The following is a 12,367-nucleotide window of genomic DNA, read 5'->3' on the forward strand; positions in this document are numbered from 1 at the left end:
TTACGCTTTGAGCGTGACAGTCACGCAATTTAACCACGTTACACACCACACATGGTTGGTTCAATGTAGGCACACCTCAGATACGCACACACAGATTGTATTACACGCACGCACTTCTGAACGCATGCGCACACGTATTACACGCTCACAAATCTTGATACACTCGCTCAAATTGTACACGGTTGTATTACACCAGTCTATCTCAAAGAGTGGGGCGGGCCCCCATGGGTGGGGCACGGCGTGATGCCAGGGGGGTGTGACTTCGGGAAATATTCTTTTTTGTCGTGCCAAAATATGATGAAGTGTATGTAGCACTTTGCTTCACTGTAACCACGGTAGGAGACGAGGAAATAAGGGTGTGTTGTTTCCTTTAATGTTAATAAGCTTACAATGTTATGCAGAAGTATAGTTATAACAATTTTATAGACACATTATACTATGTATAGTCACGGTTGGAAGGGGGGCCGCAAAATACTTTCTCCTTCCTTGGGGTGGTGTAACGGAAAATATTTGGGAAGCACTGTATTAAATTGGATTACACGCACACTAGGGGTGTAACGGTACGAGTATTTGTATTGAACCGTTTCGGTACGGGGGTTTCGGTTCGGTTCGTAGGTGTACCGAACGAGTTTCCACATGGACATATTCAGTAGCTTTGTTTGCACAATGTGCGGCACAACACACGCCATTCTAGCAGCGACGGCGCTACGATAGACTGACCATACGTCCTCTTTTCACCGGACATGTCCTCTTTTGTGGAGCTGTCAGGGCGGAGTTTCTTAAACGCCTCAAATGTCCGGCATTTTGAGTTAGGGTTGCGTGTATGTTCAATGTACGTTCAGGGTTAAGAAGGGGTTAAAAACAAAACAAATTGTGCGCGCAGCAGCATTCGTGAGGGAGGGGCAGATACAGAGAAAGCGAGAGAGTTATGATAAACGCGCATGCGTCGCCAGGCTCTGCTTTTTATCCATAGATTTAATTTTTTATTATCTATAGCAGGGGTGTCAAAAGTGTGCCCCGGAGGCCATTTGCGGCCCACAGCTAATGTTTTAAAGGCCCACGGCACATTCTAATAATACTAATAAAATAAACAAAAACATAACAGAAGTGAAATAAAAAAGCTTAAAGGTTAAATGTAATTTAGAAAAAGTTGCAATGTTGACTAATAAAACAAAGATGTTTTTTTTTTTTTTTCAAACTGTCATTGTTCAAAACATAATCAAAATCAATGTTACTATGAATTATTGGCCTATCCAAGGTTCCGATTACCTCACATCAAATATTCCACTAAGAAAAATATTTTTGGTGGAAGATTTTGCAAATTTGGTAAATAAATAACCAAAAAATGTATATATTTGTTGTTTACTTACTGTACCGAAAATGAACCGAACCGTAACCTCTAAACCGAGGTACGTACCGAACCGAAATTTTTGTGTACCGTTACACCCCTAACGCACACAGATTGAGATACACGTTTGCCAATCATTTTTGCTACAGTAATACTTCCATAAACAAGCGGTAAAAAATTGATGAATGGAAAAATAGAATAAATATTTGTGGTAATAAACAAAATACAACCTACCGTAATTATTTTGTGACAAATGACAATCACACAAACCTGTTCAGTAACATGTTTAACATTTTTCAAATGGAAATAATTAAAACGTATTGTTTAAATTTAAAAAAAATTACATACAGTATATACTAAGTAAAACCAGTAGCCTAGTGGTTAGAGTGTCCGCCCTGAGATCGGTAGGTTGTGAGTTCAAACCCCGGCCGAGTCATACCAAAGACTATAAAAATGGGGCCCATTACCTCCCTGTTTGGCACTCAGCATCAAGGGTTGGAATTGGGCGTTAAATCACCAAAAATTATTCCCGGGCGCGGCCACCGCTGCTGCTCACTGCTCCCCTCACCTCCCAGGGGGTGAACAAGGGGATGGGTCAAATGCAGAGGACACATTTCACCACACCTAGTGTGTGTGTGTGTGAGTGACAATCATTGGAACCTTAACTTAACTTTAACTGTCAGTCAAAGGCAAATACAAGCAAGTCAAGTAGAACTGTACACTGCAATTTTTGACCACCAATTCTAAAAAAAAAAGTTAACTATTAATAAGCAGAAAATTTTAGGAACCATATGCGATATTTGTGACTAATCAGTGTCTCCAGCTGTGAACAACACTTCTTAGGAAGGTGGGGCCAGATGTCTCGTCATGTAATTCATGAGAAACATTAATTTCATGTTTACAGTTAATAACGGCATGTTTCAACATGATTGGCAGTGTTATTAGTTATTAGCTGCAGTATCAACAGCGGACGACTTGCTGCTGCTGCTGCTGCTGATTCACTTCCGTTGCGGAGGGGATGGAAAAGGCGCCATTCATTCAACGTTATCAAATGCTGTTTTTCCTAGTATTTTCTCAATTTGAAGGAATATCCACTTTGCAAGTTGCCTCGTGGTCTTGCTTTCTAGTGAATAATTCTAACGTCTGTGCTGCTGATCGACGCCGTGCGTGGTGACGTCAATAAAGGAATCCTTAACTCGACCGGAGTAGCAGTTTATGCGCGACGCGACGAATGAATAGTGAAGCCTAACCGCTAAGAATGTTGCCGAAATGCCATGTGGCTAAGTATGCCCCACGGTCTAACAGAGGCAGCAACAAGAAAGTCCTTATTGTTAAAGTGCCAATGATTGTCACACACACACACACACACACACACACACACACACACACACACACACACACACTAGGTGAGTTGAAGTTTGTCCTCTGCATTTGACTCATCCCCTTGTTCACCCCCCTGGGAGGTGAAGGGAGCAGTGGGCAGAAGCGGTTTATTGAAAATGTCAAAGCTGCGAATGCAGTGTGTCCGTCTCACAAACTCACACTCGGAAATTCTATTCTGTTCTTGCAGCAACTTCCTGTGGTGACGCCCAGCACCATCGTCAGGTGTCGCTCCTGCCGGACTTACATCAACCCCTTCGTGTCCTTCCTGGACCAGAGGAGGTGGAAATGCAACCTGTGCTTTCGGGTCAATGATGGTAGGAACTAATGACACAAATGTTAAGAATTAGAAACTTGTTGCTTAGGGTGTCCCGATACAACCTTTTAACTTCCAGTAATGACATAGCAGCCGTGAATATTGTCCGACACAATATTGGCACTAATCATAAATACTTTATTTTGTAATGATTGAAAAAGGCTTAATCAAGTGACTTTACTCACTTGAGAAATTAATCAAAATAATGGTAGGTTTGATTGATTGATTGATTGAGACTTTTATTAGTAGATTGCACAGTACAGTACATATTCCGTACAATTGACCACTAAATGGTAACACCCAAATACGTTTTTCAACTTGTTTAAGTCGGGGTCCACGTTAATCAATTCATGGTATAAATATATACTATCAGCATAATACAGTCATCACACAAGTTAATCATCATCAGAGTATTTACATTGAATTATTTGCATTATTTACAATCCGAAGGGGTGGGATGTGGAGGGGGTTGGGGCGGGGAGTTAGGTTTGGTTGATATCAGCACTTCAGTCATCAACAATTGTATCATCTGACTGGCCTAGTGGTCAGAGTGTCCGCCCTGAGATCGGTAGGTCTTGAGTTCAAACCTTGGCGGAGTCATACCAAAGACTATAAAAATGGGACCCTTTGCCTCCCTGCTTGGCACTCAGCATCACGGTTGGAATTGGGGGTTAAATCACCAAAATTATTCCCGAGTGCGGCCACTGCTGCTGCTCACTGCTCCCCTCACCTCCCAGGGGGTGAACAAGGGGATGGGTCAAATGCAGAGGTTAATTTCACCACACCTAGTGTGTGTCTGACAATCATTGGTACTTAAACTTTAATAACTCAGGGTTTCCCCTTAATGTACAAACCCCGTTTCCATATGAGTTGGGAAATTGTGTTTGATGTAAATATAAACGGAATACAACGATTTGCAAATCCTTTTCAACCCATATTCAATTGAATGCACTACAAAGACAAGATATTTGATGTTCAAACTCATAAACTTTTTTTTTTTTTTTTTGCAAATAATAATTAACTTAGAATTTCATGGCTGCAACACGTGCCAAAGTAGTTGGGAAAGGGCATGTTCACCACTGTGGTACATGGCCTTTCCTTTTAACAACACTCTGGGAACTGAGGAGACACATTTTGGAAGCTTCTCAGGTGGAATTCTTTCCCATTCTTGCTTGATGTACAGTTTAAGTTGTTCAACAGTCCGGGGGTTTCCGTTGTGGTATTTTAGGCTTCGTAATGCGCCACACATTTTCAATGGGAGACAGGTCTGGACTACAGGCAGGCCAGTCTAGTACCCGCACTCTTTTACTATGAAGCCACGTTGATGTAACACGGGGCTTGGCATTGTCTTGCTGAAATAAGCAGGGGCGTCCATGGTAACGTTGTTTGGATGGCAACATATGTTGCTCCAAAACCTGTATGTACCTTTCAGCATTAATGGCGCCTTCGCAGATGTGTAAGTTACCCATGTCTTGGGCACTAATACACACCCATACCATCACAAATGCTGGCTTTTCAACTTTGCGCCTATAACAATCCGGATGGTTCTTTTCCTCTTTGGTCAGGAGGACACAACGTCCACAGTTTCCAAAAACTATTTGAAATGTGGACTCGTCAGACCACAGAACACTTTTCCACTTTGTATCAGTCCATCTTAGATGAGCTCAGGCCCAGCGAAGCCGACGGCGTTTCTGGGTGTTGTTGATCAACGGTTTTCGCCTTGCATGGGAGAGTTTTAACTTACACTTACAGATGTAGCGACCAACTTTAGTTACTGACAGTGGGTATCTGAAGTGTTCCTGAGCCCATGTGGTGATATCCTTTACACACTGATGTCGCTTGTTAATGCAGTACAGCCTGAGGGATCGAAGGTCACGGGCTTAGCTGCTTACGTGCAGTGATTTCTCCAGATTCTTCGAACCCTTTGATGATATTACGGACCGTAGATGGTGAAATCCCTAAATTCCTTGCAATAGCTGTTTGAGAGGTTTTTCTTAAACTGTTCAACAATTTGCTCACGCATTTGTTGACAAAGTGGTGACCCTCGCCCCATCCTTGTTTGTGAATGACTGAGCATTTCACGGAATCTACTTTTATACCCAATCATGGCACCCACCTGTTCCCAATTTGCCTGTTCACCTGTGGGATGTTCCAAATAAGTGTTTGATGAGCATTCCTCAACTTTATCAGTATTTATTGCCACCTTTCCCAACTTCTTTGTCACGTGTTGCTGGCATCAAATTCTAAAGTTAATGATTATTTGCACCAAAAAAAATGTTTATCAGTTTGAACATCAAATACGTTGTCTTTGTAGGATATTCAACTGAATATGGGTTGAAAATGATTTGCAAATCATTGTATTCAGTTTATATTTACATCTAACACAATTTCCCAACTCATATAGAAATGGGGTTTGTAATTGAATGCGGTGCGCCGCCACGGCATTTTCATTACCGCCACACATTGAAAATGAGGTTGTTGTTTTATGTTGTAAACAAAATTAAAGTAATATATCATATACCAAAATATTTTGGTGCCGGTACCAAAATATTGGTATCGGGACAACACTAGAAACTTGTTTATATTGACTGGGGATGTAACAATAAACGGTAATAATGATTACCACGCTACATTTCTCGACGGTTAGTATTAGCGTTTAAAATGAAAATTATGTGTAAAAAAAAACAAAAAAAAGTGATTGATAACTGCATTTTGATACTTGCTACATGCCACGTGTGTCTTTATCTGTGTCCTTGTGTGTGCAGTTCCAGAGGAGTTCATGTATAATCCAGTCAGTCGATCCTACGGAGAACCACACAAACGACCGGAAGTGCAGAATTCCACCATCGAGTTTATCGCTCCATCAGAATACATGGTAGGTGTCATTTGGTGACTGAAACTTGTGTTTTACCGACCCTATTCAATGACACGTGCATGTCTCTATTCCAGCTGAGGCCGCCACAGCCGGCTGTGTACCTTTTTGTCCTGGATGTTTCCCATAATGCAGTGGAGACGGGCTACCTGAAGATATTCTGTCAGTCAGTGCTGGACAATATCAACACGTATGTGCAGATGTGCGCTTGTTCTGTTTCACCGTCTGTCCCAAGTTTCATCCTGTTACCGTTTCATCTGTGTGTGTGTGTGTGCTTGACCGAAGGCTCCCCGGGGACTCGCGGACAAAAATCGGCTTCATCACCTTCGATAGCACCATCCACTTCTACAATCTTCAGGAAGGACTGTCCCAGCCTCAGATGCTCATCGTCTCAGACATTGAAGGTAAGACTGTGAAACACGACACGGGTGCCTGTCAGTTATAATAACGACGTATATTCTATTTTTGTTTTCTGCAGATATCTTCTTACCAACACCGGACAGCCTTTTAGTAAACCTCAACGAGAGCAAAGAGGTGAGAAAGCTTGTTAGTCATGCTTGGAGAAGTACTCACACTACATGTTGTGCCTGAAGTCAGGAACTTCTGGCTTGTGTACGCACACTTCCCCTCTTTTGGCATGTTTGGAAGAGCTGGGCCAGCGCCTGGCACCGTTCCATGCACACACTGTACTAGGGCTGGACAATGTAGGTTTTGATTTTGATTATGGCTTTTCATGATCATAAAAATATTATGATTAAAAAAATAACTATTAATGGGCCGCGTAACGTGCATGCAAATTCTTGAGATTGTAAGGCTGAAACAGAAGAGGAGTGAATGAGTAAAAAAAGATTGCGTTTACTAGAAGTTTGAGATGTCACCATGGTTGCTACTAGAGATGTCCGATAATGGCTTTTTTGCCGATATCCGATATTGTCCAACTCTTAATTACCGATTCCGATATCAACCGATACCGATATATACAGTCGTGGAATTACACATTATTATGCCTAATTTTGTGGTGATGCCCCGCTGGATGCATTAAACAATGTAACAAGGTTTTCCAAAATAAATCAACTCAAGTCATGGAAAAAAGTGCCAACATGGCAATGCCATATTTATTATTGAAGTCACAAAGTGCATCATTTTTTTTAACGTGCCTCAAAACAGCAGCTTGGAATTTGGGACATGCTCTCCCTGAGAGAACATGAGGAGGTTGAGGTGGGCATGGTTGGGGGTGCGGGGTTGAGGTTGGGGAGGGGGATTGCGGGGGGTTTATATTGTAGCGTCCCGGAAGAGTTAGTGCTGCAAGGGGTTCTGGGTATTTGTTCTGTTGTGTTACGGTGCGGATGTTCTCCCGAAATGTGTTTGTCATTCTGGTTTGGTGTGGGTTCACAGTGTGGCGCATATTTGTAACAGTGTTAAAGTTGTTTATACGGCCACCCTCAGTGTGACCTGTATGGCTGTTGACCAAGTATGCTTGCATTCACTTGTGTGTGTGAAAAGCCGTAGATATTATGTGATTGGGCCGGCACGCGAAGGCAGTGCCTTTTAAGGTTTATTGGCGCTCTGTACTTTTCCCTACGTCCGTGTACCACTCCGTACAGCGGCGTTTTTAAAAAGTCATAAATTGTACTTTTTGAAACAGATACCGATCATTTCCGATATTACATTTAAAAGCATTTATCGGCCAATAATATCGGCAGTCCGATATTATCGGACATCTCTAGTTGCTACTTTTTATTTGACACAGCTCTAGTATGCTTAATCACTAAACTCACCATTAAAAGTAAGGCATATGAATTGGCGTTAACGTAACAGCGGACGGAATCACGGAATTGTCCAATAGAATAGATTTTGCTGTTAAATGCAGAATATCAGGGAAATTGACATAAATGTGAGTGAAATGTTGTCATTGTGAGGAGAAGGAACATTTGTTTGGGAAAATAATTTGTCCGGTACCGCTCATTCATCCCCAAAACATGCCCTGAACTAAAAACAAAGCTAGCAATTCATACATCCACAACACATCCAATGTGTTTGTGTTGTTGTGAACGAATCTATGTAAGATCAAGGTACAAACAGGAGACAGCAGTCGCAACCTGAGAGGCTTTTTATTTATTTATTTATTTTTTAAACACCTCAAGTCCTTTTCTTACTCGTCAAGCCCAGAACAGCAGCACATTTCCCTCCCATCACCATAAAAACAGTGTGTGTGACATCCGGTTTGACTGCGCTAACAAAATAAAGGTTTCAAAAAAGTACCTCACACAAGCATAATGTACTTAAAGCACTTATTGATACATATATAAAATTATGCATTGACTTAAAATATTAGTCAAAATTCTCCAAAGATGTATTTCACAAATAAATGTGAGGATGTTTGCATTTAATTGACAAATATATTGTTTAATTTAATGTATGACACAAAAAGTACACACTCTATGGTATTAAAATAAGTGAAAAGGTAAAAAATTATCACGGAAAAACTTAATTTTAATATTTTTTTTTATATTGTTATTTAAATGTATTAGTGTATTTGTTGTGGTTCATTCTTTACTATTACTAATGTATATCCGTTTTTCTTTTAAATTTTATTCAAAGTTGGGTTTTGGTGGTGCAATAGATACTCATGTTTTTAAATTAATGAATAATGTTACTAATCATGAATTAAGATATCGATCAAAAATAATTGTGACTATTATTTTTGCCATAATCGTCCAGCCCTAGTCTCAGTGCGTATTGTTGGAAAAATAGCGATAGATCAATAATGGTTTTGATAAAACAATAACAATGGAAATAACACAATATATTACTGCATACGACAGCAGCTATACTAGGAGCCTTTGTAACCTGTTTTGAAATAGTTCTATCATCATTTATACACCAAATAATATATAGGGTTGTATATCGTTTTCGCTGGAGGCTGCAATAAATATTGTGATATAGATTTTAGGCCATATCGCCTATCCCTATACATTTAGTATTGGCCTAATCAGCATGCTGTTCAGTATCATGACCACTGATTGGCTTACTATATTGGATAAAAGGAGCGTAAAAGTGACTATGTGGGTGTTACTTAATGACTAAAGGGCTTTCATCATGTTAAAACATGTTTATTATGCTGTAGCTTTGAAAATATTTGATTTATGATAATTGGTTCTAGTCCTGACCGTGGTAGAAAAATTAACAGTGATAAAGGTGAAATTACTGTAGACTGGAAATGAAAAGCACACGGTACGCTCGTTCACCTTCCACTCCATCCATGTGCGTGATAAAAACATCATTTAATTTAGGGCAAGTCATTGACAGCCGCCAACTTGCACAACATAAATGAACAGAAGGAATCCAATAAGACTTGAAATAATCCAGACAGTTGAAGTAATTGGTCAGCAGGCACCCAAGTACTTTCACGGTATTAATGGACGAGTGTGAGTACATAGTTCTGAACCATCATAAAACATTTGCTTAACTCGTCTTCCAGTTGGTGCAGGATCTCCTGAAGAGCTTGCCCACGTTATTTGAGAAGACCATGGAGACCCAGTCGGTGCTGGGCTCGGCCCTGCAGGCCGCCTTCAAGCTGCTGTCCCCCACCGGAGGCCGCATGTCCGTCTTTCAGACCCAGCTTCCCAACCTCGGAGTCGGGGCCCTGCAGTCCAGAGAGGACCCAAACCAAAGAGCATCAGCCAAGGTACTTGCTTGCGTGGTTTGTCTCCGTGGCGGCGATTACCTTTTTTTATTTAGCCTTTATTTAACCAGGTAAAATCCCATTGAGATCAAAGATCTCTTTTCCAAGGGAGACCTGACCAAGAGGGCAGCAGCAAGGTTACATTAAAAACGGTAAACAACACATAAAACATCAAATTTACAACATTAAAACTTGCTCACATGACACATGTGCATACAGACAAGGTAGACTGCAATCCTTTCACAGAAGCTTTAAACTCATTTAATGTAACAAGGGTTTGAAGTTGAAGATTCGATTGTAGGTTATTCCAAGCCTTCGGTGCTGAAAACCTAAATGCTTTCTTGCCCAGTTCAGTTCTTACTTTGGGGACGACAAATTGCAGAACATTCATTGAACGAAGATTGGGACTTCCTTGTTTCTTTGTTAAAAGACAAGATAGATAAGATGGAGTGATACCCAGAATGGTTTTGTAGATGAACACATACCAATGATTGAGGCGTCGAGCACATCCAGTTAACCATTGAGTACAACACACAATGGTGAGTAAGGGGAGCGCAGTTGATGATGAATTTCAGTGCCCCGTGGTACTCACTATCCAGCTTGTGGAGACAACCAGCAGTAGCATTCATGTACAACACATCTCCATAGTCAATAACAGGTAAAAAGGTTGTTTCCACAAATTTCTGTTTCACAGTAAAAGAAAAGCAAGGCTTGTTTCTATAATAAAATCCTGGTAAAAGTTTCTTCTTTTTTTTTTACAACATACTGAATGTGCTCCTTAAAACTCAAGTGGTCATCAATTAAAAATACTAAATATTTAAAAGAAGATACTAACACAATTTGTTGCCCATTTCTTGTTAAAATGTTCTCACACAGTGCTGATCTTACCGTTTTTGATGTGGTAAAGAACATACACTTTGTTTTCTCTGCATTTAAAACCAGTCAAAGATAGCAAAGTTGTTCTTGTACTCTGTCAAATGCATGTTGTAGATATTTAAAGGCCTCAGCAGGAGTGGGTGCTGTGCAGTATATGACCGTATCATCAGCGTAGAAATGGAAAGTTGAGTTCGGAATATTCTGACCTAAATCAGGGGTGTCCAAACTACAGCCTGTGGGCCATTTGTGTTCTGCCAGCATCTTGGCGAAGTTGGTAGAGTGGCCGTGCCAGCAATTGGAGTGTTGCTGGTTACTGGGGTTCAATCCCCACCTTCTACCATCCTAGTCACATCCGTTGTGTCCTTGGGCAAGACACTTCACCCCTTGCTCCTGATGGCTGCTGGTTAGCGCCTTGCATGGCAGCTCCCGCCATCAGTGTGTGAATGTGTGTGTGAATGGGTGAATGTGGTAATACTGTCAAAGCGCTTTGAGTACCTTGAAGGTAGAAAAGCGCTATACAAGTATAACCCATTTATATTATTTATCATTTAGTCTGCCCCCTGAGATGTCCACAGTTTCATTTGAAGTCTTACCCACAGGATGTGCTGAATACATTTTTTATAACGTTGCTTTTTTATCACTGTAAATATGATGGCACCTTGGGTTGACAATATAATTTACAAATACATTTGTCGACATTTTGATTGATTGAGACTTTTATTAGTAGGTTGCACAGTGAAGTACATATTCCGTACAATTGACCACTAAATGGTAACACCCGAATAAGTTTTTCAACTTGTTTAAGTCGGGATCCATAGTTGTGACATCATCACTCGTGTTTTTTTCCTGAGGACGCAAGTCATCACCGCCACTCGCGTCAACAAAGTGTGGGAATATTTTCTCCTATTTTTGTTAAAAATATGAATACCTTGCTCATTTTGCAAAGCATACCTTGTTTAATGACACTACATCTATGATACGGGAGCATTAAAAGCAGAGGAATGTCGGACATTTGGAGAATTTGGTCTCAACTCGTAAGATTGTTAGACAAAGTTATGTGAAAAATAGATTTAATTGTCATTTAAGCCATAGTCCGCCAGCTAAACTTTCTCTAAATCAATTGAAGTACTTTTTAGAGCAGCGTCAGTTTGCAATGAAATGGAAAAAAAGGCACGATATCAAACGCAATCGCACAGGCACGCGTTTGTGCACACACACTAAATATTATGCACTAATGTGCCGGTATCATAAGATTAAACATACAACGTATCGGCCTTTCCAAGCTTTCCAGGTTCTAAACCAAAGGCCGTGGGCTGAGCCAGGACAGGTGGTGCACTTTCATACGCACTTCCGACTACAACTTAAGTCTCTCCAGAAATAGTTTTATTTGATAAAAAAAATGTTTTATTTCCAACATTGCATCCAAGGTTAACAAAACAACTTTAACTACATACAAAGCTCTAAACAAAACTACGGCTCACGTGTTGCGTAGGAAGTGGTCAAAAAAAAAATTCACTGCCAGTCTCTCAACCCGACATTTGTCCAATCAGTTTCATGTGCACCCCTAAATGCTTTTGTCACAGGTGCTGTAAATGACACAGAATGTAAGGTTGTGAGTTCAAACCCCGGACGAGTCATACCAAAGTCTATAAAAATGGGACCCATTACCTCCCTGCTTGACACTCAGCATCAAGGGTTGGAATTGGGGGTTAAATCACCAAAAACGATTCCCGGGCGCAGCCACCGCTGCTGATCACTGCTCCCCTCACCTCCCAGGGGGTGAACAAGGGGATGGGTCAAATGCAGAGGACAAATTTCACCACACCTAGTGTGTGCGTGACAATCATTGGTACTTTAACATTAATTAACTTTACTTAACTAATGACCAAC

At 40.8% G+C, this 12,367-nt stretch overlaps 1 protein-coding gene across 2 annotated transcripts in view; it reads left to right on the forward strand.

The window, feature by feature from the left end:
- sec24a (SEC24 homolog A, COPII coat complex component) overlaps window positions 1-12,367 on the forward strand; it is a 70,671-nt gene that overhangs the window by 25,788 nt on the left and 32,516 nt on the right. For both annotated transcript variants that reach the window (XM_061934464.1, XM_061934472.1), the window contains 6 exons: window positions 2,919-3,045; window positions 5,810-5,919; window positions 5,994-6,106; window positions 6,202-6,320; window positions 6,395-6,450; window positions 9,398-9,604. In XM_061934464.1, the coding sequence (XP_061790448.1) occupies window positions 2,919-3,045; window positions 5,810-5,919; window positions 5,994-6,106; window positions 6,202-6,320; window positions 6,395-6,450; window positions 9,398-9,604 (732 nt within the window). The remainder of the gene's footprint in view (window positions 1-2,918; window positions 3,046-5,809; window positions 5,920-5,993; window positions 6,107-6,201; window positions 6,321-6,394; window positions 6,451-9,397; window positions 9,605-12,367) is intronic.

The sequence above is a fragment of the Nerophis lumbriciformis genome, linkage group LG03, assembly GCF_033978685.3.
Source record: "Nerophis lumbriciformis linkage group LG03, RoL_Nlum_v2.1, whole genome shotgun sequence".
In the NCBI taxonomy this organism is placed as follows: Eukaryota; Metazoa; Chordata; class Actinopteri; order Syngnathiformes; family Syngnathidae; genus Nerophis; species Nerophis lumbriciformis.